Below are 26,422 nucleotides of genomic sequence, written 5' to 3'. Positions count from 1 at the left end.
ATTTATGAGGCCAGCATCTTCTTTCTGGCCTCTTGCTTATACGACAGCAGTAAGTGAATAAAGGCTTAATTATTACTTTCATTTTGGCTTGTTGTTTTCATTGACCACTCTGACGTCTGGCAGCTCAGTTGTTTCTAGCTCAGCTTTTGACAGTAGCTTTCCATACTGTAATGGAAATAACTAATAAAAGCCATCCAAAACCTGATGTGCAGACCCAATACAGCGTACCGCTTACTGATTATCTAATTATTTATTATCATTAATTCAGGATTGCCCATTCCTGAGAAATCTTACCATTTGGAACTCACTACCCATAGGAAAGTGGTGTTGACTGCAGTCAGGTTGTTTTGAATTTAGGCTCTGCTTCTTATCTCATATAGGAATAAATCACAAAGAATACATGGGCCTTAATTCCCATATCTTTATTACAATAAGGATTACTAATTACATTAGTAATTATATTACTAATGCTTATATCTCAAAAGAGTGTTTTGAGTATTAAATTTAAAATGATTGTTGAAACCCTTTTTGAAAATTCTACAGAGTCATTACTTTTTGCTAGACATTCCTACTTCAGTAAATGTTTTTTTCTTCTTATTTTGCTTCCTTTTCCCATATCATTACACAAAAGCTCTAATTGAAATAAGTCATAAAACTTTCCTCTTTATTGTCTTCCTCTCAGGTTCTAGTCTTGCAATATTTTATTTAAATATCTAAAAATGTAATATTTCAGTGAAAAATAGTCAAATTAAACATTTCTGAATCTGAGGCCTATTGCAATAGAAAATTATACACAATTTTTTATTCAATTTTTTAAATTTTTAGTAAAGTTATTTTGAAATTACCCCTTTCACAAAATATCATTTTATAAATAAATTTTCATATATACTTTTTCCTTTTTCCTCCATGTCTTCTTTCTTCTCCTTAGTGTATTTCTCTGTCATTCCTTTACAGCTGCTGCACAGAGTGTCTGATCATGAGCAACATGGGTTTCAGAGATGCTCATCCTCTTTCTGGCGTAGTAGTGATGATGATTCACCTTCCTGTCTCAATATTTCTTCCATTACTGTCACTCCTGTCAACTCGCCTGATTCCAGACTGTCATTGGGACTGTTAATACCACCACCTTCTAAATGTGGTCATCCCAAGCCAATCAGTGAGAGCAGCATCCCAAGACCTCATGTAATTTGCTAAGCACAAAAGCCTTTTTTATTATCCCACACATGTTTTTTAAAGTCTACTAAAATGTGCCATTTATGTTGTAATGAAAAAAGAATCAGGTATGTCCAGAGTCAATGTGATGTGACCTGGTGACTTTGTGTGCCATTCATTTTTACTTCCTTTTACCTGATATCAGAGTTTCAAGTAAAGAGTGGTGATTGTGTCCATATTCACAGAGAGACAAAATAGGACAGGTAATTTCAAAGGACCCACTGATATAGTAACTGGGAAGTCAGGTCATCAGTGATATTGGTAAAAGCAGTTTCAGCTACATTTGGTAAAAAAGAGCTAAGTCTTAACTGATATGAGTTAGTACCTCTTCCGAGGAGCTTAGCCTTGGGGGAAAGAGTAAGAGAGATGAGAGGCTAGAGAGTAAAGAGAGACAGAGTAAAGACAATTCTGATTGGTTTGCTTTGTTTTTAACAACAGTCAAGATTTGAGTATCTTTATATCCTGAGAAAGAGGAGAGAGAGGGAAGCCAGGGCAGATAGAAGGATGGGTTCATTAGGAAAACTCTTCCTGAGCAGGAGGAAAGAGCTGAGGGATAAAGTTGCCTCAAAGTCTTTGAACAGTGTTTGCGACTGATAAAGTGAGCAAGGTATTAAAGAAAAGGAGATGACAGCAATTTTTCTGCATGAAAAAAATGTGCTAATGACCATATTATCTGAATAGCATATCTGTTACTCTGTACAATCAAACTTATTTTTCCTCCATTGCCTTCATTATCTGTGAATCAGAAAAATAAATGTATTCTGAAGAGTCTAATTTTACTAAGAAACATTCTAAGTAATCTCTGTTCATGTTCTTTAAGGAAAAACAAGTTTTTCCTTACTATTCTCCTCCAAAATAGGAAGTCTCTTTCTTTTATAGATTGTGTGTGCCTGTGTGTGTGTGTATTTTTCCCCTGAATGGCAGAGTGATGATTGTTTCATTCTTACCTTACATCCTGGCCCAGATTGGCCAGATGATTTAATAATTTGGGTGGTATTTTTACTGATTATTAATTTATTTCACAAGATAGCAATTTATCATAGAAAACTATGAACTCTTAACCAAGAATAAAAGGCACTGCAGTAAGTATAATAGTTAGCTGTTATTGTAGTTATACATACAAATTAAAACATACTTTAAAAAAATTTTTAAAGTTATCATTTGAATGGTAATATATAAGAAGATGCATTGTTTATGTTCAGTTATCTCTGTTTAAAACATAATCTTATGCTAAATATATTATTAAAATCATGTTTTTATATAGTTTCTAATATTTCCAATCCTCTGATAAACATGGCAATTATTTCTAGATATATAGAAAACTCCAGTATCTTTTATATCTATCTAGAATAGTTTATCACCATTTTTGCCATCATCTTTGAGATCATGGTTGCAGAAATTTTCCATTGCTTTCTTGCCAATAAGCATTTGGTGTGTCTGGTTAAATCATATGAGATTGCCAACATTTAACTATTTTTGTTCTATAAAATGGCAAGTTCGTCTGATTCAGCTGAATTTGTTGTTCTTTACATATGTTTTATATGCACATGAAATAGCACTGTAATGTGTCTCCCTGAAATACTGCCTTAATTCGTATTATTTTCACTGCAGGCGGGCAGTGTGACCCCTAAGTCACCCTCCACTGACATCTTCGATATGATACCATTTTCTCCAATATCACACCCGTCTTCAACACATACTCGCAACGGCACACGGCCACCTCCAATACCTAGTAGATCTACTGAAATTAGTAAGCTTTCTAAAGAAATCAATATTCTTTGCTATATTTGTGTACATTGTAAATGTTTAATAAACACTATGGAAAATTATATATCTTAGGCTCACTAAAAGTGTTTATTACCAAAGAATTATGTTAGATGTGCCAAATCAGTTCATCATATTCTACTTTATATTTCAGAGTATGCTACTAAAAACAGCAGTATTGCATTGGAAATAATTTTTTGAAAAATGAGATGGGGTTATATATATCATAATGCAAAATATTAAATTACATTTTTGTTGTATTTGGAGTTAGACTTTTAATGTTTTAATTTAATGATTAAAAACAACTCTGGTGGTAATTGTTTTAATATTTTCAACACGTTTAATAGAGTTCAGTTTAAATTGTTTGTTATCATAGAGTATATGGACACTCTTAGTTAAAGAAATATGTAAATATATGGGTTGTATGAATTGTTTGTTTATTACCCCTATATAAGGATTTTTTACATGATATCTAACATACTATACATGCATTGCTTTACTGATTTACTTTCTATACATTTGGAAGGGACATTATAGTCTCTTATTGAATTAGAAAGCATCTAACAGATGCTCATTTTCAATGTCTTGATTGTATTTTGATCTGCACCATGTCACAGAAACTTAAAGAATATTCCCCAACATCATGATCAGTCATTGCATCTGAAGGAAACAGAAGAAAAGAGAGCTCTGCATCTTCTGGTTTATTGCATCCTCTCTAGTTCACATTAAGACATTTTCAATATAACTCTGAAGTTTTGGCTTAGGGCTTAAAGTATGTCGGGGCCTTTAATTTATTTGTTTCTCATTGTGGAACTTACCCAAGTATACTACACACGTTAAGTTTTCAATAAATTTTAGCGAATATCATCGAAAACTTTAAAAATCAGTTTACAAAAATATGTCAACCTTGTACATAAATTGAAATATAAATTTAAATTCCTCTGAATATGTTTTGTGCCAATGCAGAATATTTTTTCAGAGAATAATCCATAATATACATGTCATAGTGTGTTTTTAGCAAATGTTGCCAATATCCTGATATCATAATGGGGTATTTTTTGTCCTTGTGAGTGTCCCACATCTCTTCCTTTACTGTTTTTGACTTCTTTGATTTCAACATTGATTTACTCACTCAGTTATTTAGTCCATTGGGCATTTGTTTAACACATATGATAGACATGGGTTGCAATATGGAATTTGAAATACAAATTAGCCATTGATCTCCAAAAAAGGGTTTTAATGCAAGTCAAAATATAAATTGAAGAAGAGCAATAGATTTGAAAGTACTTAGAAGGAATAGTCTATCAGGATGGTGATTGAGAGTTCAAAATAATTATGATTCAAGATTTTAGACCAAATGTTATTAACAGGAAAAATTAGAAATGGAGAAGGGGGAAAATGTGTTCCATTTTAGACATTGATAAGTTTGATCTGCTTTTGGAAAATCTAGACAGAGATGCTCAAATGGTTTTAAAAAACTGAAGTAACACCTTGCTCTATTTTTTAATGTCTAATGATCTTGAGTGCCAAAAATTGAGTAAATACAATGATAGATAGATAGATAGATAGATAGATAGATAGAGAATTCTAGATACCCCTATACCATATCTATCTATCTTTATAGCAAATGCTACTGGAAAAATAGCACCGACAGATCTGATACAGAGTTGCCACAAACCTTTTAATTTGTAAAACACACACATACATACACACACACAATCTGTGAAGCACTATAAAACAAAGCACAATAACTTGAGATATGCCTGTAATGAAAATCTCTAATCCCCCTGGTCAACTCGACTTCATTTTCATTAATTCATTTCTTTCCACAAACATCTTTCATGTGTAAAAGCATTGTTGGACGTGCTTATGGTGTGGGGGTAACCAAGGCACTCCTCCAAAGAGAAGTTCCTCTCTTCTTCAAGTTCTGGTTTATTTCCTAAGTAACATCAGACTGAGGAAAATAAATAACAACATCAATAATCACACCATAAATATAAGGTGATTATATATATATAATACCTATATGTCACATATAAGATGTCAATGAATTTCCATTTGTTTAGGACAGTTCTGGTTTATCCCTTTTGTCTCGGTGAAACTGTTGGAAGCATTCCTTTTATCTTAAAACTTAAGTGTCTTTATTTGGATGATAAAGTAAATATCCCTCTTACTCATATAATACTTACCAGCACCAGGAAATTATAAAAATATTTTACTTATGAATCTGAAAAAAAAGTTATAGCTAGAAAAGCAAGAGTCTGTCATAATGAGGGTTAGATATTAACTTAGAGGATATGTAGAAGAAAGAGCATAAATATTATTTCTTACATAGCATGAATTTTGAGAATATAGGTTTTTTTACAAACAAAAGCTTAATACATTATAAATTCCCATGTACCTATATAATTTTTTAAAAGTTGTGTCAATTAAGGCTGCATTAGAATAATTCAGAGGAAAGATTTTCATAACTTAAAAAGTTTTAAGAGAGATAATGGGCCATAATTTTATACATTATAAACATCAATTTTAACTTAGATACTTCCTTAGTTATTAAAAAATGCATACTTTAGAATTTATGTACAGAGAGCTACTTGATATTTCATTATTGGTAATTTTTAAAGGAAATCTGTTTCTAGGATAGGAGACATTTTTAAAGAACCTGTCCATTCTGTTTATTTAAGGAGGTGATACGATTTCATAGTACATGAGACAATGTGCCTTAAATTTTTTCTGAATAAATGTGAAATTAAGGTATCACGAGCTATGAGTAAACTACTTACCAACTGCTCAGTCCCACATATTGCTTCACTATTGTGTTACAAGGGCATCCGTAAGGAGTAGAGAAGTCTCAAAAAGTGATTCATTATTATAATTTAAGTTGCTTCAGTAAAATGTAGGTATTGTAATATAGTAATTATCAAATATTTGGTGAATTTAATATTGAGAAGTCTTAATTAAAGACACAGAAACCTCTCTGGATAATAATTCTCTGTAACCAGTTTTTAATACTGTCATAAAATGGATCTTTGCTTCTTTGTTAGCGTTTAACTAGTCTAAGCTCAGGGAAGCCCAGTATAAAGTGTTTGTGGATAGGAGCTCATTTGCTCATGTGGGTAGTTCTTTACATAATCTTGCCTTTGAAGCCTAACTCACTCAACTCACTTTCTCCCATTTCATTTACTAAATTATTTTCTCTCCTTTTAGAACGGGACTTGTTTGGAGCAGAACCTTTTGACCCATTTAACTGTGGAGCAGGGGATTTCCCTCCAGATATTCAATCAAAATTAGATGAGATGCAGGTGACTGTTTTAAGAGATTGGCTTATAAATGGTTTATTTCTTTTTAATATGAGACACAGAGAATGTTATATATCAAAACTACCCTTTCCTTGAATTATTATCACTATGCAAACTTACTTGAAACAATTACTTTAAGATAACAATATATATTTAGTCCTAAAAATATACCTACAGATGCTAAGGATAAGGTTTTATTTGTTTTGTTTTGTTTTTAATAGTGTAGTTTACGGTGGCAATCAGATGGTTCTTTTTTTTATACAAAATTGCATGGATTCTAATGGTTCATTACTTTGAAATCCAAAAATAGCAGGGTCATTGTACTAGATTTATAAGATTTCAACTCAGTTTTTAATATCATGAATTTCAAAATGTGCATGGTAGATGAAGTAAAATCTTTGTGAGAGTAAAATCTGTCTCTTTTAAAAGAAGCATTGTAGTTATGGCTCATAACTTCTGGGCTCTTATTGAAAAAGCAGGCACCCATTGACAACTTTTTCAGGAACGTAGTCCAATTGGGTTTTCATTTCTCTCTCCCTCTTTTATTTTTCAATTCTGAATTGTACTGAAAGTTTGAAGGTGTTGATTTTAAAAGCTTTATACAGTGGACTATGATTAATAAATAGTCTTAAAAGCACCATGCAAAAGTCTTCTCTTTATATTTTACCTTAACATTTTGGTGGTTATTATGTCCTATTTTTTTAAATATTTATTTATCATTGAGAGACAGAAAGAGACAGATCATGATCATGGGAGGGGCAGAAAGAGGGGGAGATACAGAATTTGAAGCAGGCTCCAGGTTCTGAGATGTCAGCATAGAGCCTGACGCCGGGCTCAAACTTACAAACCATCAGATCATAATCGGAGCCGAAGTCGGATGCTCAACTGACTGAGCCACCGAGGTGCCCCTATTATATCCTTTTTTTTTATTGAAAAGACTTTGTATATGGTAGAATGTAGGCAAAGACCAATTATATAAAGCTGATTGAGAAGAAGCAGTGAGTGAAGAGAAGGGGTTGTTGTCATTTATAGGCAATGCATTCTCTATGCTTCATTTCCTGGACAAAAAAAATAATGATAGATTCTGATCATCTAACACTAGTGAAACACTCCTTTCTAGAAAGATAATATAAATATCCTTCCACTCATTTTGGACTACAGCTATGAAGCACTAGATATTAGGGGAACTTCCTTATTGTTCTAGAAATAATAATGCCTGCTTCTTAAAAGTTGAATTATTTAACATATGCCTTGAGATTTTCAAAGCATATGTTAAAACAGCATTTCTCAAGTTGGGTGATTCATAATTTCCTTTTACATGAAAAAATTATTTTAAATTCTTTATATTGACTTAAACTGTTATTTCTTAAATACTTACCAGAAAAGTTATACATACATAAGTAATTCTTATAGCTCCTATTCAACTATTAATTCAAAAATTATAAATTAACTAATAGCAAATTTAACCACCTAATAAAATTTGAATTAAGAACTTCAACAATATGGATGATGTTATTTGGCTAAAACTAAAACAACTGGTATCAAACTTCTGTTGATTTCAGCATGTATCCTGCTTGATGGTACAATTTCTCTCCCTCTTTTCTATATTTCAAATACTATGAAACTTTATTCAAATAGTGCATGATTACTTAGCAAGAATACTTTATTTCGTATGAAATCAATTCCTCTCCATTTTCAATAGTTTTACCAATTAGGTTTGTGCTACTTGGGACTAATGCTTTTATTAGAACGAACACAAACATGGGTACAGTGGTGTTTGTTCCCAAGCATTAAAGTCATAAAGAGTACTTGTCTATTAATGTTTTTTAATTACACAAAACTGAAAAAAATTCTATAGATTTTTCAAAATAAGCCTACATCTCCAGATTTTTGAGGGAACTAACTTTGAGAGACACTATATTGGAATGATTTAGTGATGTGTTAGTTAAATAATGTTAAGCTATAGTATTTTGCTCTGGTTTTTGTTTTTTGCCATTTCTAATATTTTCTTAATGTCTTTTTTATTCTTTTCTGCTTTCATGGTGGTTAGCGCCAGAGATGGTTGGTATATTATTTTCATAATAATTTTAAACAACTTACACCTTAAAGCTAAAACCTTAATATTTGCATGCTCTACTTTTATAATAAATATTCAAACAGCAGTTTCATATGGATGTCTCTGATTCTTAGTTGTGTTTAAAGAGGTTTCATAACCCATATTCTACAGTTATTTTGTCAGTGATATAGTCATTATTGCATTGTCTACCTCATTGCTTGTCTATTTTCTTTTTCTTTTTTTTCCTTAATTCAAAATTTACTTGCAAGGTCACTTTAACTAAAGTAAAATAATATTTTATTTATCTAAAGCCTGTGACAACTTTTGTTATTAATCTTGTAAACCTAATTAATCTAATGCACACATTTGGCTACTGTTTTTATCTTTGCATATAATGTAAAAACAGTAGAGTACAGTGGGTTGTATAAATAATGAGCTAATAAGCCTAGTGAGATAGTTGGGTTTTCTCTTTCATTTACAGAGGAAATCACAAAAATATCTTGTGCATGTCGGAATTTAAGCTGAAATCTTAAGCCATATTTCATTATAAATTGTTGGAAAATTAAATATATATATTTGAAATTAATAATGTAGTTATTTAATTTGACATAGCTTAAACTTTCTGGTATGTGTCACTGACAGGGAAATCAATAAAATAGTAATGATAGCCCAGAAGTATACCTTCTAAGTTGTAATAATTTAATACACTAAAAAAGAAGCATGGCAACTCAGTGAAGAATGAAAGAATTTTGCATTAAGAGGTGTTAAGTCAACTGGCTAATAATTTGGTAGAAGATCAAGGAACAGCTATAACTTTCAACAAATATCCAAGTAAATTTCAGAAAGATTAGTCAGTTTAAAATGTTAAAATACAGTTGGAATATTTACCAGACTTTTGAGTTGGAAAGAAATTTTAATACAGAAAAGGAAAACATGGACATAATTTTAAGTGTACACATTTAATGGAAATGTAAAATATGTACACAGAAGAATTTCTATAGTTCTTTGTAATTTTTTCTTTTCTTTTTAAAAACATATAAATATATCACAAAAACATAACTAAAGTAAGAGGATAAATCAGATAAATAAAAAAGCAGTAGTTCACAAAAGACCACAGGAGCTAACATGCATGTAGATATGTATTCAATCTAATCAAAGAAAATATACAAATTAAACAAAGAGCTAGAAATGCTATTCTAATCAAGCCAACTGAATATTTTATTTCCTTACTAATGATCAGTGCAAGTGAAAATGTGATGGACAAGCACTCAATCATCACTGGGCCAGAGTGCGTTCATAGCATCCCTTTGGAGATTTGTTATTTTTTTTTAAATATTTTTATTTATTTCTGGGAGAGGGAGAGAGACAGTGTGAGCAGGGGAGGGTCAGAGAGAGAGGGAGACACAGACTCCGAAATAGGCTCCAGGCTCTGAGCTGGCAGTCAGCACAGAGCCCGACGCGGGGCCCGAACCCACGAACCGCGAGATCATGACCCAAGTGAAAGTCGGACGCTCAACCGACTAAGCCACCCAGGTGCCCCTGGGGATTTGTTATTAATATGTATATTTCTATTTGATATCAAAGACTTCAATGAAGTCTATTCTGAGAAGAAATGACTCTAAATGAGGAAACTCTCTCTGGACAAAAACATCTAGTTAACTTTATGCATAATTATAAAATACTGGAAACAAGTCACATGAAAAAGTTAATTGATTCGTGGCTGCCAGAGGGAAGAGTAGTGAAGACACGGTGGGAATAAGGGGATTAAGAGGTACAAACTTCCAGTTATAAAATAAATAAGTCATAGGGATGGAAATACAGCATAGGGAATATAGTCAATAATATTACAATAACTTTTTTGGTGACAGATGGTAACTGCATAAAATGAGAATTGCCTCATGTATGTAATAGTGAATCACCATGTTGTACACCTGAAACTAATATAAATTTGTATCAACTGTACTTATATTTTAAAAAAAATTAATAGAAAATTATATAATCATTAGCTTTATGGGAACCCAATATAGAATGTTTGCTCTACAAAGATTGTTAAAAATTAGAGAAGATTATATATATATATACATGTGATACATTAAAATAAATAAGAAAGTTCTATATAATATATAGTGTTTTAATACTGTTATTAAAATTGTTTTTAAATATCTATAGATAGAAAAAAGGAGACTCAAAGGACATATATCAATATGTTAACAATTCTTATGTAAGAGTGGTTTTCCTTCCTTGATATGCTTTTCTCCCTATTTCAAAATAAGAACATGTGACTGGGCAAAATATTTCATACTAAATTATATGATATTATAACATTTCATATGAATAATACATTGAGAAAATAATACATTAATAAAATTATTCTTTTGTTAATAAGTAATATATTAATAATAATATTTTGCATAATACTAATTTATGATAGTTTCTATCACTATATAAATAAAATAAAAGCTCATTTTTATTCAGAATTTTAAAATTCAAATGGACATGGAAACCTGAGGAAGATTCAGTGGTCATCGAATCATAATTTACTAAATGAGACCTAGGAGAGAAGATTAGACACTATGAGAAATTTTATCTGAGGAGTAAAGAAAATCAATGAGCAATATAACAATGTGTCCGTTAATGGGTATGATTAAGTTCATGTAAGGGGACTCCAAATGATCCTTATTAAATCACTATGGAGATATTCTTGTAAGAAGTATACATTTTTTAAATTATTGATATAGAGATCAATCCCTATTCTACCTTGATTGCTATTCTGCCTTTCAAACACTACTAACACATTAAGTATTTTCAGGGTAGTTGAAGTGATAGTGGTTTAATTTCAGAATGAACTGAGAAACATTTTAAAACACTGTATGGTATCAAACCTTTCCAAGGTTAAAATATATCCACATTGTCTATCTATCTATGTATCTATATCTCTATCTATCCATCCATCCATCCATCCATCCATCCATCCATCCATCCATCTACCTAATATATCAGAAGATGACCTAGGACACAGATCCTCACATATCCAAATAAAATACTTATAAAATTAGTTAATTTATACTATCTTCATCTTAAAGAATTGACTTTTCTAAGTGTTTGGCAGCTGTTTAAAATACATGCATACATACGGCAAAATATTTCTTCCTGTGATAAGAACAGTTTTTTTAAAAATAACGGTAAGTACTCTGATTATTACTCAACTAACTATAATTTGTACTGTAAGCTCTGAGAAAGTTTTGAAAAACCTTTTTAGTGGTGGCATTGCTATGTGGCCTTTATAATGTATATATAATGAAGAACATTCTCAATGTTAACAGCGAATGAGATGTGGCTTGCAGTTTTATAATGATTTTCTTTCATTATATATGAGATATATATATTGATATATATTTATACTGGATTTGTAAATATGATAATATTTATACTGGATTTGTATGATAATATTTATACTGGATTTGTAAAAAGATAAGTACATTAGACACCTGTTGTAAATGAAGGTAATTTGGGAGAATGCAAAGAGATATACAACTGGCCAACACACAAGTAGAAATAGTCTAATGAAATAAAATGCAAAGGAGAACAGAAGACAAAAGCCTTCTCTCTGAGTGACATTTTATTTTCCACAGGAATAGGCTGTTTACATTTTCACTCACCAATAATGTGGCACATGTTCACCCCAAATTACAAAGTACCTCCCTGAACAAACTTTCAGTTCTATTAGTGAGAGAGAAAGGTAAAGTATCTATATAGATAACTGCCACCGTGCTTTTCAACAAAGAAACCTAAAATGTGGCTCCCAGTTCCTCTGATTAATGTGAGTCCATACTTTTTATATCTTTGCAGGCCAGTGTGCATAGATTAAGGGCAAGGGTGGGGAGAGAGGAGATGGAAAACTAGAGATAGACCATTACCTTATGTAAAAAATAAGAGAGCTTGGAGTAGAGGACAAACTCTTTTCCCTCTAACTTTTTTTTAATGTTTATTTTTGAGAGAGAAAGAGACACAGCCAGAAGTGGGGAAGGGCGAGGCGGGGGAGGGGGAGGGGCGCACAGAATCTGAAGCAGGCTCCAGGAGGCTTGAACCCATGAGTTGTGAGATCATGACCTGAGCTGAAGTCAGACGCTCAACCAACTGAGCCACCTAGGCACCATTTGCCACTAACTTTTAACACAAAATCTTAGGAGGAAGAAAACCTTTCACAGCAATTGTGTACTTGACAGGCTTTCTGGAACCTTTCATCAAACTTAAGGTCTAGCCATCTTACTTATATTTAAATGAATATCGATCTTCAAAGCCAACAGAGGAGATTTAAGCTATAGTAGAATGGCATAACAGATTTTTAAATATAGAAACATTTATGTCTTAAAACTACTTAACTCCATATATTTCTGTTTTCTTTTGTCTTTCATGCATGCTAACTTCACATATATTTAAAACATTTAAAATGCTAAAGGGTGTACATGATCGTCTGGATATACACCAATGTAAAAATTTGACAAACCAGCATTTAACATATTATTTCTTAGCTGATCAAAGCATGAAGATTTCAACTTCTATTCAGAGACTCTTTATTTCCTGAGTATCATTATTATTGCTATTACTATTATTACTGTGATTGCCAGGAGCATTTCCTATTTTAATTATTTTACTCTGTTTTACAGGAGGGGTTCAAAATGGGACTAACTCTTGAAGGCACAGTATTTTGTCTCGACCCATTAGACAGCAGGTGCTGATGACAAGAACAAGAGATCCAGATTTGTGTTGAATTTGTTTTCTATACATATACATCACTCATTATTACTTTATGACAAGTAGTATTCGTGTGCCAGTATATTTTTGAAAATCTTAACTTTTTGAAAATTATTTTAGTAAAAGTCCTTCATTATTGATCTATAACACTTATTTTAAAAACAACTCACTGAAAGTAAATCATACTTTTATATTCTTTTCTGTTTCTCTTGTAGATGAATTTATAATCAGAAAATAAATTACCCAAATATCTGTCTTGTGTCTGAGTTCTAAATAATTAGCATCTTGATATTTGTGTTTATTCTCCAGATGCTAGTTTATTAGTGATTCCCAAAAGCCATACCTTAATGATACCTTTCAAAGTCTTGACAAGATATACCAAGACCAAACTAAATATGTTCTATATTCAAACAAATAAACATGTTACCATCCATCAGACAGATGTTATTTTATGTATCAAATGTTGTTCATATCATTGGCAAAATGTAAACTTTTACTATAATGCCACCAGGTCATTTTCAGCAGGTAAAATAGCAGAAATATAATTTCCAATAATAATTAAGCCAAATAGAGTGTTTGTTAGTAAAAGCAAAGTAATAGTGTTATCTATTATTAACAGTTATACTCTAAATCTTTTATTTATTTAAAAATAAAGATTATGGGAAAAAATGAAAATTTGCTCTTTGTAAAACACTTAATATTTAATTTCTAATGAGATAAGTTACATTGCTAAACATCTGAACATTATCTGAACTAATATTTCCTAAAAACATATTTGGAATATATGCTGTCTATAATTGCAGTGTCTACTATCCATATATACTTTACCAAACATATTTTTTCTCACTGAATAATATTCTTCTTCTCATATTTTCTCCTTTTTATAGATATTTTCTCACCAAATTTTATTTTGTGACACCCCATTAATTTTGATACTCTGAAATCCGTAACAACTATTCTTTATGAATCATCCATATTATTTAGCAAATTTAATTTGTGTTTGTTTTTATTGAAGTCAGAATCTCATTTTTCACATTTTTCAAATGGTTTCTCAGTTTGGTATAACATAAACAATAAAATTTTCTTGTACTTAATTCATAATATGTCAATGAGCTGTGACCCTTAAAAATGTTTGTTTCCTATACATTTATTTGCCCATTATGTAAGAGCCTTTAATTTGTACTCACTGCAAGAAAAATCTATGGTCAAAATTTTAAATTTGGTTCATCACATCATAAGAAAAATAGATTAAATTAATGAAAATATGAGCTTAGATTAGAGGTAGATCTTAAAAATAGATTTTTCTTTTACTCTTGGGAATTTTTGTCAAGTGCTAAAGGTACATATTCAGTAGGGAAAGAAATCAAATATGCTTATGCAATATTATATTTGTATGTATCTTCATGATGTTCTATGGTATATATAAGCCTTCTTGTTTGTTTTCTGTTATCTGCTAAGTTGTACCTTAATTAGACGTTAGTATGTGTTTCATAACGAAGAATCTTTATAATTTTGTTTGTCATATAGTATTTTGGAATTTGTATAATGAGGATGTTTAGAAGCCATTTCAATGGCTTTTTTTTAACAGATAGAATTTGTATTTTTATTGTACTTTAAAAAGCTTTATGTAATAGGTATATATTTAGCAGCCATTTATTATCAATGTACAATAGAGTACTCAAATGGTATTTGCACACTTAAGATATGTTACTTTACCAATTTTTGATGGTAATCAATTCTGCTACTGGCATGACTAAATAGTACATAATTGATCATTAATTATGAACATATATTTCACCGTGCATTTTTATGAAGATCCAGTTGAAAATTGTATTTCTATGTAAACTCAATGATATGTTTGACTTTGCTGAGAATAAATAATTTTAAATAAATAAATGGTATAACTTACTCATTAAATAATCGCTAGTTAAGTTAGAAACATTCTGAAGCTAAGTACATGACAAAGTTTCCTGGTCATAAAATGAAGAAGAAGAAGGAATGAAGGAAGGGAGAGAGGGAAAAGAAAGGAAAGGAATTAATGGACTTTAGCTTAATTTCTTATAGCCCACACACAATTTACCTGCATAAGCAAATATCATTCAGTTGTGGAAACAGTGGACTCGATCATGCTGGTGAGAAAGGTCATAATGTCATTTGTAATTTCACTAGAAGCATCTGGTGCAATAACTGTATTATGTAAATATCTCTTTTCAAATTCAGAGCCTTTTTAGCCTAGTAATAATATAACACCTTTGTTGGCTGATAAGCTTTGAAGTGTGGAGTTGATAATAAGATCTGAGTTGTGGCTTACTGGAATATCATGATGTTTTGAGCCTTTGGAAAATACAATATTAAGTATTTTAAAGATTCATGGGATTCGCATGCGCAGTATTTGCACACCAATGAACAATTCATCAATCTATTGAATAAAGTTTATTATTTATTCACTTTATGTGATAACGTATATCATGTGGGTAAGAAAACATCTAGTAAGTTTGCTTACTGGATTTAAGTTTGTCTACTTAACATTGTTAAATTGAAGACGACCAGATTCCTGCCTTCAGTTAGTTTATTGTCATAAGGGACAAGTAAGGCAATACATGAATTAATGAGTGAAAACCAACATGTACAAAAGTAGCATGTGAGCCAAATCTTCCCAGAGAATACTTATATTTAACTATGTTTAAATGTGGGTACCTAGCAGTCCAATGGCAACAATTTTCTCTTCTTTTTCTTTTATTTTGGATTTGAATTTTTAAAAAAAGTTTTGGTCACATTATGGGAATTTATGTTCAGATAGAATTTCTGATAGATTTACATTGTTACATTTCTGAGGTGTTTTTTTTTTTTTTTACTCTTTTTGATGTTATTTAACATAATCATGGAAAAAAAAAAAACCTGGCTGCTAATGTTTTTCTGTTCCAATGTTTCCATATATAGTTCCAAATTCAATATTTGCTCATGATTTTGGATTTCAACCTCTGTTAAATTAGTTGGATAATCTTGGACTCAATTTTGACAACTAAATCTCAGACTCCACCTAAACTACACTCTTTATAGGCAGCTAACACAGTGCTGAGATAAGCGTGGCTAGTATTGCCCTCAGATCCCCATAACTCAGGTAAGAAGGACCTAACCGAAGTGTCCTTCCTAGATATCCTCAGACAAATTCACAAGAACTTTCTCCTTCACTGCCCATCTTATAAATGGAACAAAACCTTAATTCTTATATACTTGTTCTGTGTCTTGATCTTATATTATTAATGTCCAAATGTAACCTACTTCTAGAAATCCAGCATATAAAACATATTTTGTCTGGATTCATCCAAAGTGGATTTCCTTACTCTAATAAGGAGACCACCTAAAATAATTTATGCTCTTCTCTGTCCTTGCTTTCAAGCAAATTTTTTATGAAATATGGACATTACATTTCTCTGGATTCATTTCCTTCCACTCTAGTTCCTGGATTCTAAGATATACTACTTCCTAAATCATAGTTAAATAATATGCAAAATATGGCATACTTAAGAAGGAGTTGAGTTTAACGTCTCATTTCAAATATTTTCTGACATTACATCGTAAGTTGAAATAGTGGAATTTCCATACCATTACATTGGGTTTTGTGTCACTTAATGGCACCACCATAACTATAACTACAAATTTGGAAAAATTTACTTTATTTCCCTTAGCCACATTTTTGGCATTCATTCAGATGCATATTCAAAACTCATTGAGTCAAACTTTTCCAGTTCGCATGCAAGTCTCTCTATAAGCACTTTGCAATATGCAATAAGGCATTAAATATTGCTTTTTTCATTAAAGAAAACCTGGCTAGAAGCTCTAGGAGTTACCTTCTTAAAAGCATTCTCCAGTACTCAATGGACCTAACTAAGTTCTCTGTTAGAGGGCATTCTGATATCCCATAGCATTTTCTTGGTAATATGTACTTTGTTGAATTACCATTAATATATTTTGCAAAAATAAATAAAATACTACCTTCTAAAATCTTTTAGAAATATTTTTAAAAGTTTTTTTTCGTAACATTTCTATTTATTCTCCAAAATCTTGAAGAAAAGATTGCCTTGACATTTTTATATCCTGTGGTGCCAAGCACAACACTGCTGTCCACAAGCATTCAAGAAAGGTTCAATGTAACATGCTTCTTGCTAACGATGTGAACTAAAACTTCATAGGCTCTCTGTGAAAGAAAAGAACAACATGTCTTCCAATGAATGTTAGGAGAAGATAACCACTTTGTTTTCTCTGATGAAATCTTTGCTATTATTTTAACTTTTATCTGACTGCAACAGTAATTTGCTAAATAAAGATCTTGATAGTTCTCTAAGAGCATCTAACAGCCACTATAGAATCATAGACTAAGGAAATTGGGCCCAGCTGAGGGAAGGAAAACAAGAGAGTACTGAGGTTCAAAGAGTCTGTAAAGATTCAAAGATGAATATCATATAATTAAGAGACATTTCTTATGCTGAGGTGGATGGAGAACAGATTTGTTGAGCATGTGTATTACAGAATGAGAGCTATAGACTCCTACTGTATCTTTCCTTGAATCCCATATTGTGATTACACAGTTTTCATTGGTTTTAAGTATTTTTAAGCCCATTTATTTGTCCTTAATTTTTATTGTCCTCTTACTTGAAATGGCATTTTACAAGAACATGTTGGGGCCCTTCCCAGCTGACTACTCCCTCCTCTCTGTCTGGCCAGGCTGCTACGTTCTAGTCTGTTCCAAAGGTCACTTGTTCCAGTTGAAATAGCTGTCTGGATGGCCTGGAAATAATCCAGAGACTGGTTCTTTCCTGCAAAGAAAGCAAAGAAAGATGTTTGTTTCTTGGCTACATTTTGAAAGGGAAAAATAAAAATGTTATGGCTAAATCTACCAATGCTTGAAAAAATTAATATAACCCTGGAACTAATTTAAAATTGTTATTATTTTCCAACGTCTTATGTCATTTAGATTTTTTATATAATTTTAAAAGTCAGTTGTTTACTATCAAAATCATTAAATAATCAGTTTAGGTAGCTAAGTGTATATATAAGAAGTGTATGCAGAGAAATTTTGTCAAAGACTCTGGATATTCTGATTTCTCTCACAGACACACATATACACTCACACTCATGCTTCATTTAGCAGGTGGGGACTTCATTGATTTTATTCTTGGTATCTGTTCTAACTGAAAAAAAAAATTAAAAAAACTTAGGTTGTGCTAGACAACCAGTACAGGGAATGGGAGGAGACAAGTAATGAAGGGATAGTCATAAATATTCAAAGATACCAAGTAACCCACACTTGGCAAAGTGGCTGCGCACAAATATTTGACCTGTTCAGTTTTCAGACAATTTGGACCATTTGTAGGCTAGAGAGTAATACGTATGATGCAATTATGTAAAAAAGCTGTTTCTACAGCAATTCCTCTTTAATTTCCCTTAGTTGTCTGGTAATGCCTGCAGTTTTCATCCATTTTACATAAAAAGAATTACACAGGAAGATACCTGAAAATAAGCTGGCCACTTGTTCCATTACTTCCTGCCATCTATGGCAATTAGAAAAACAAATANCTGATGGATGTGGGGGGAGGGGGGGATGGGCATGGAGGACACTTGTGGGGATGAGCACTGAGTGTTATGTGGAAACTAATTTGACAATAAACTATTAAAAAAAAAAAAGAAAGAAAAACAAATATTACTTAGATTGACTTGAGTTTGAAAATTTATAAACCAGAGCTTACTTTACATTTTAAGTAATTTTTAGGAAGATTACTTATATAAACTATTTCCTTTAGAATAGCTCAGTGTGATCTATAGAGAATCGTTGACCTAGGATTTAAAACTTATACTTTGGTGATACACTTGTGGGTATAGCTCTGATCTGAGCCTTGACTTTGGAAAATACGGGGTTCATGAAGTTCATGAAAATTAGCTATTCTTGGCATAAAAAAGGGATAAAGTCCTCCAAACTAACCAAAGATTTAAAAAAGTCATGGAAACCACTATTTCATTTTTTATTTACATACTAGTTTAAATAAATATTGAATCAATGTCTCCTAGGTAAATAATGCATCTCACTGGCAACAGTCTCACAAAAGGCCACAGCAGAGACCACAAAACTATCCCTATTATGTACCTGTTTATAATCTCAAAATGTGTATATAGGATTCTATCCTTTTAATAAAAGTTGAATGCAAGGCAAAAGCATGATTCTAAGTTTCTCTTTTTTCTCAACCTTTCCTACACGTAGGGATACATTGAAAGACAGATCTCCAAGCATAGTTACACTGGAGAAATAGGGCCTACATTTCTCTTCAAAAGTATTAATGGCTTGCCAAATTTTCTGGATAACTTCAAGATAAATGATGTATTTCTCAAAAGAATTCAGAGACTCTCCTCTCCATGTAAATATCAAGCCTTGAATATGCCAACAAAGAAATGCTGAGATGTATAAGATAATACTATATAGAAATATCAAAACACAAGCATTCTTAAATATGTTTACATGTAGAGAAATGTTTAAATTCACAGAGAATTTGTTATATCTCTGGATTTTAGGGGAACCTGCTTATATGTACTTAGGCTTTATAATGAAACTTTTATGTACAAACATGAATATTAGAATCCTTTCTTGAAATATATTCAAGTAAAATGTGCCTTTGACATATGAGCTATTCTTTTTTATGCAGCTTGTTGGTGGAGTCTTTCTTACTCTGTACCTGTAAAAAAAGAAAATGCAGGAAATGTAAAAATCTCCAGCATGCCTGTTAAATCTTCCAAAGGTAGAAATTGTATTTCTCATCACTCTGTGTCCTTCCCTAAGCCTTAATCATAGAGAAACAGCTAGAGAAAACAGCTGTCCTTGAAAACCACAAGGGGCTTGAGTACTTATTTCTGCTATGCAAATTGATCAAATCTGTACAAATCTTTGGAAGATATATTACCGAAAACTTTCAAGTAGCATCTCCTTCTTAGCAAAACACTCAATTTTTGCAAAAAGAAGCAATCAAGAATGTCTAGCTGATCAAAAAAAATTAATTAGGAAGCTTGCAGACATTAAATTAAGTCAATGAGACCATGGAAAGCACATGAGTCATATGACCTAGTTGAGCTTATTTAGAACACACACACACTTACAAAACTTTGGGATTCCATCAAAACCAGATTGTTTCCCGCACTGTTCCCCAACTGAAAATTAGAAGGTCAAAGCAAAATTAGACAAAAATGTCCCCAAAAGCAATGCATGAAAATTGCCTAACAACTAACAAAATGAAATAAATGGAAAAGTAAAAGGAAGACCATGTTTTATCATTTAAAATTTTACATGTTTAAGTGTTTTTATCTCATGTAATATTTAATATTAACTTTCATGTAGTACCACTTATCTTTTTCTTTAACAACTATCAGGAAATTTGCTATAGCCAGTTCATTTTTAGGATGTAAAATGAAACAATGTAACTAGGATTTAAAGAGCACAGAGAACTATTTTGGAATGTGCTTGCTCTCAAGAAAGGCCAAGCAAGATTAAAATAAGTGCATTAATTGATTATTGTTCTTCAACAGAATGGGCAATTTTAAGCAGAGAGAAACTTCAGCTCTGTTTCAAAAGGTCAGCTGTGATGGTATTTAAGAGGAAAACTGAAGTCACATTTTTAATACTTAGACAGATGCTTTATGTTAAAAAACTTCTCTGATGAGGTCCTTTTGTGCTGACCAGAGTCTGTTCTCCTGGGTGGATATAGATTGAAAGAAAAAACAAGTTATTGTCCTTCACTGATCCTTTTATGTCCCTTAACTATATGTATTCTGAAGGAACAATGGAAATTTCTGCACCCTGGTTTCATCCCCACCCTATGCCTCCTTTCCAGCAAGGAAAGTCTATACACACACACACACACACACACACACACACACACACACACACACACACTTGAAGTTTCTAGAAATGTGATTCTAAATTTAGTTTAAGCCAATTATTAAAGTAGTTTGGGTATGCAATGAAAATCTTAGAGATGTTTTAAAAAATTTTGGACATGTTTTAGAGACATATTTCTTTTTCTTTCATTTCCCAAAGGCTAAAACATCAAAGGAAAATGGTATAAATAATGAGTATATATTGGAAAGAGTAATGTATATTTATGACTGCCAAAATTTCAAGATTACTGATACAAATTGTGGTATGTCTATGTGGCCAGAAAGACCACTGTGAGATGAACAATCTTTTCCATCCAGCACTCATCATAGAATATTTTTTGGTATATGTGAAACCACAAGTACATCAGTGGGAACTTACTTGTATGGAAATACTGCAGGCAAACCACTAATCATGGCAGCCAGATTTCCCAGAATAAAGCAGTTACTTTAGAAATTATGCCAAACTACTTGGGTTAAAAATATGGTTTCAAAAATTGCAGATCAGCATAATATGGAAAAGTTATTAGCAAACTACAGAAATCTGGTTCTAAAGTAGACAGTATTGAGCAGCGATTTCATAATGACTTTTGTTTTTCTTAGATGTAGGGTCTTAAAGAAAGAGCAGTTGCGAACACCATCAGATATACATTCAGTCAAGATGGAGTTTGCATCTAAATAGCTCTATTCTGCCAAAATGAGTTTTATTCACAAAATATGTCCTTTTTCTATAGAATATAGGGGAGCATGTAAACATATTTTCTCATGTAAAGTACACAATTATTCAAATGTTTTTATAAGTTATTCTTGATTTTATTACCTGACACTTCATAATAGTTGTGAATACAAATTAGAACCAAGGCAATTATGAATATGAAATAATGTAATTTTCATTTATTTATAGCAATATTCCAGACAGACTCCAAATGAGAGGCAGGCAGGCAGTTCTTTTAAGAACTTCAAATTTTAACAACAAATACAAAAAAATACAATGAATATGTATGTATTCATAAAACATGTTTGTTTTTATTCCAGTATATTATAAAACAAATTCACAAAATGAGTTTCTATTTCTTAATTTTTATGTACATTTCTTAATGGTACATAGTGCCAATTTTGTTCTACATAATATTTTTTTAATTACCTTACCCATATAATGATGCTCTCTTTTGATCCTCTATAATTTTGCTCTACATATGATACCATTTATAGAAAATTTTGTCCAATATATTCCATTGAGTTAATTCTGTAGAGCAGAAATCATCTATCAGTTTGGTGATAAAAGGATCATTTACTACCAATTGTTCTAGCTTAGGGTTTTCACAATCTGCATGAAATAGTGTAGATAATTAATTTGTCAGAAACTCCTGATTACTATGTCATAACCCTTTATTCCTATAAATGGGAAAGTGCAACACAGTATAAGTGGGTTTCTATATGAACACTGTAAAATCCACAAGTTGTAGATATTTTCCTATTTGTTATGCATATGTGTTATATGTGTTTCCTATGTGTTAATGCATAGTCCTCTAGTTTCTGGTTGCAGCTTTCGTTCTAGCTTCTTTTTATAGAAAAAAGTTACATTCAAGCAAATATAAAGATAACTCAGTAATAATGGGTCGAGTTTCCCCAAATAACTAATGTTAAAGTATTCTGAAGTGGACTTTGAAACATCTTACTTGGATTAATGATTCTCAGCATTGGCTACTCCTACTTCTATCTGCCTCTTCTTAACTAGAATTTCCATATAAAATGACAATATTTGGCTAAAATCCAAAATACTGAAAATACCAATTGCAAGCGAGGACATAGCACAACAGAAACTCTCATCCATTGCTGGTGAGAATAGAAAATGGCACAGCAACTTTGGAAGCTAGCTCGGCAGCTTTTGCAAAACTAAACAGAGTCTTACCATTGAATTCAGCAAACACTCTCATAAGTATTTATCTAATTGACTTGAAAACTTATATCTACACAAACACCTGCACATGTATGTTTATTGCAACTTTATTTACCATTGCTGGAAACTAGAAGCAACCAAAACATCCCTCAATGGAATCCTGAAACAGAATAAAGGACACTGGGTAAAAGATAAGAAAATCCAAATAATTTGTGGACTTTAGTTAAGGCATCAATATTAATTCTGTACTTGTAACAAATCCAGAACATGTTAATAATGGGGACATTTATGTAAAGACCATGGAGATTCCCTGTTCTATCTTTATGATTTTTCTGTAAATCTAAAACTTTGCTGAATTTAAGAGTTTACTTAAAAATATAACAGCTTCTTGAAATATGTGGCAACCTATATGTTTGCTACCTAAACTTTTATTAATATAACACTCAAAATTTTTAAAAAGCAAAATATAGATATAGGAAGAAGTTACTTGTAGAAGTGCTAGTTTTCTCTAGACCTAAGCTTTAGAAGAAAGACCTGTTAAGTCTAAAAAAAACTAGAATGCCTCAGAAATATAGAAGTGATGATACTCAAACCAGAATTGACTGGGAATGAATTTTATAGGCCCTCAACAGAAACTACATTTTAAGTTGTAGAAATGTTACAAATGATATTTTCCAATACCATTCCAAAGATCCAGTTTATTTCATTTAAGGGATAGTATCTGCCTCAGGTAAATAAAGACCTTTGGAGGATGAAAATCAGGTAAAGTATTTAATATATTTAAGTTCATGCAGAAGGAGAGGACTATACAAGGTTGTATGGTCATAGACTAAAATGCAAAAGACCCACAAACAATGAAAATAAATGAACATAATTTCATTCATTGACAGCAGATACCACATAAATATCTCGAGTAGAACAATTTTTTGGTGAAGAAAAACATGAGAGTATAAACATAATGCATTATATTAGCCTTTAAAAAGATTTTAATCAAGTTAGAGATATTAGATATTCATGCTTGGCCAACTCAAAAGGAATTAATATAATAGTCATAGAATCGGTGTTGATTCTATGTCAAGTCAGAATGACTTCTTAAAAAATTTATGTATTTAAATTCAGGTTAGTTAACTATGGTGTAGTGTTGGTTTCAGGAGTAGAACCCAGGGATTCATCACTTACATATAATACCCAGTGCTCATTTCAACAAGTACCCACCTCAATGTCCATCACCCATTTAGCCCATCCCCCACTAACCTCCCTTCAATCAAGCCTCAATTTGTTCTCTGTATTTAAGAGTCTCTTATGGTTTGCCTCCCTCTCTGTTTTTATTTCATTTTTCCTTTCATTCCCCTATGTTCATCTGTTTCGTTTCTTAAATTTCACATGAGTGAAATCATACAATATTTGTCTTTCTCTGACTGACTTATTTCACTTAGCATAATAACTGTAGTTCCATCCACATTGTTGCAAATGGCAAGATTTCTTTTTCTTTTTTTTTTTTTGATCACCAAGTAATTTTCCACTATGTATGTTACTCCACGTCTTCTTTATCCATTCATCAGTCTACGGACATTTGGGCTCTTTCCATAATCTGGCTATTGTTGATAGCATGGCTATCATATAAACATTGAGGTACATGTGCCTCTTCCAATCAGCATTTTTCTATCCTTTGGGTAAATACGTAGTAATGCAATTGCTAGGTCGTAGGGTAGTTCTATTTTTTTGAGGAACCTCCATACTGTTCTTTAGAGTGACTACACCAATTTGTATTCCCATCAACAGTGCAAAAGAGCTCCCGTTTCTCCACATCCTTGTCAACACTTGTTGTTTCCCGACTTGTTTACATTTTAGCCATTCTGACAGGCATAAGGTGGTATCTTATGGTGGTTTTGATTGGTATCACAATGACATCTAATTGTAGTGGAATTGAGTAAGGCGATCCAGGTTAAGATTAAGATATGCTGTATCAACAAGTGACCCCCAAGTGTCAATGATGAATAACAGCTTATCTCTCACTCACAGTACGTCATTACAAAATGCGACAGTTCTGTTCCAAAGCAGACCCATTCCAGACTAAAGAAGCTGTCCCTAACTGTAGCATTACTGATCCTGTGGGAAAGAGAAAAGAGGCATGACAAGCCATTTGCTGACTCAACACTTTTGTCTGGCAATGGCACACATCACTTATGCTGAGAAGTGAATACATATAACTTCACTGGCCAAAGCAAGTACATGCCTACTACCAGGTACCTCAGGAAACGAAGAGAGCACAGGAAACTACTAGGAGAGAAATAAAATTTTACAAGTGTTAATATAAACCATGATACTTATTAAATGCCTCTAATGCTGGAGCTCCTGGGTGGCTCAGTGAGTTGGGCATCTGACTTTGGCTCAGGTCATGATCTCACGGTACATGAGTTGGAGCCCCACATCAGCAGGCTCTGTGCTAACAGCTCAGAGCCTGCAACCTGCGTCGGATTCCGTGTCTCCCTCTTGCTTTCTACCCCTCCCCCCCAAATAAATAAACATTAAAAAATTAAAAGAAAATGCCTCTAATGCTTGTTAATTTTGTGACCTTGGAAAAAAATACCTAATATCTTTAAGCCTCGGTCTTCTTACCTGTAAAATATGAATTGTATTTAGTCATGGAGTTAAGAATAAAATGAATAAATATGTGACACATCTCCATTAAACAGGAACTTGATAAATGATAGCTGGTATTATAAATAACAAATGAATGTAGAGGTACTATTACTGCAATGAGGTAAAAAGAAAATAAAGCATTAAGGATGTTAGTATAAAAAGGCTTAGCCTTATATTTCTTTCACTGTTTTATATATCATCAAATGACTTAATAACAAAAATTGTTTTGATATATTGTTTCAGAATAATTTCCTTGAGTCTGCCTCATAAAATATTCTGCAATTTTGAGCTGTTTATTTGCTCCATATGATATCTTTAGTGAAAGTGAGATTCAATCTTTCCAGGATTGGATGTCCGGGACTAAATAAATCATAACAAGGCCTACGTAATTGAAAACAGGAATGTTGGTCTTTTGGAGGGCTTACCCCTGCAATAGTGGCCATTGGCATGGCTTTTGCGCTGGGTCTGTGTCTGCCAGAAGCCTCTGTGCTGAGCACAGCTACAGAACCAAGAGACCCACAAAGTATAATCCAGGTTGGTTTACTGGTCAGCCAAAAAAACTATGTGCTTTCTCTATGGTTTGAAATGTATCCCAAGGAAAAATCCAAACCAAAACCAAAATTGGCTAAAATTCTTAGGAAATATGAGTACTTGGGGAACAATATGCTGAACTGTAAATGGCTGCTGACAAAAGGTCCAATTTTGCGTCACTGCACATGGTGGACATGGAGTAGAAAGTATATACTGCTTAAAGGCACTCTCCTCATCTTTGTTACACTTGAAAAACTGAATATGTGGTTTCTATGACTCCAAACTCTTCCAACAGTCTTTTTTCACAAGTACAGATTCTCACTACTTCACTAATAAATATCGTCT

At 32.2% G+C, this 26,422-nt stretch overlaps 1 protein-coding gene across 6 annotated transcripts in view; it reads left to right on the top strand.

The window, feature by feature from the left end:
• GULP1 (GULP PTB domain containing engulfment adaptor 1) overlaps positions 1-14,901 on the top strand; it is a 262,969-nt gene extending 248,068 nt beyond the window's left edge. For 4 of the 6 annotated variants that reach the window (XM_077780210.1, XM_077780212.1, XM_077780211.1 and 1 more), the window contains 4 exons: positions 955-1,182; positions 2,824-2,962; positions 6,184-6,278; positions 12,999-14,901. In XM_077780210.1, the coding sequence (XP_077636336.1) occupies positions 955-1,182; positions 2,824-2,962; positions 6,184-6,278; positions 12,999-13,070 (534 nt within the window). In that variant the 3' untranslated portion in view covers positions 13,071-14,901. The remainder of the gene's footprint in view (positions 1-954; positions 1,183-2,823; positions 2,963-6,183; positions 6,279-12,998) is intronic. The other 2 variants (XM_077780213.1, XM_077780214.1) reach the window with 1 other exon arrangement.
• Positions 14,902-26,422: the final 11,521 nt, after the last annotated feature.

This window comes from Crocuta crocuta, unplaced genomic scaffold, assembly GCF_008692635.1.
Source record: "Crocuta crocuta isolate KB4526 unplaced genomic scaffold, BGI_CrCroc_1.0 scaffold38, whole genome shotgun sequence".
NCBI classification, from domain to species: domain Eukaryota; kingdom Metazoa; phylum Chordata; class Mammalia; order Carnivora; family Hyaenidae; genus Crocuta; species Crocuta crocuta.
Note: the sequence above shows the minus strand (reverse complement) of the source record. Positions and strands in the feature narration are given on the sequence as shown.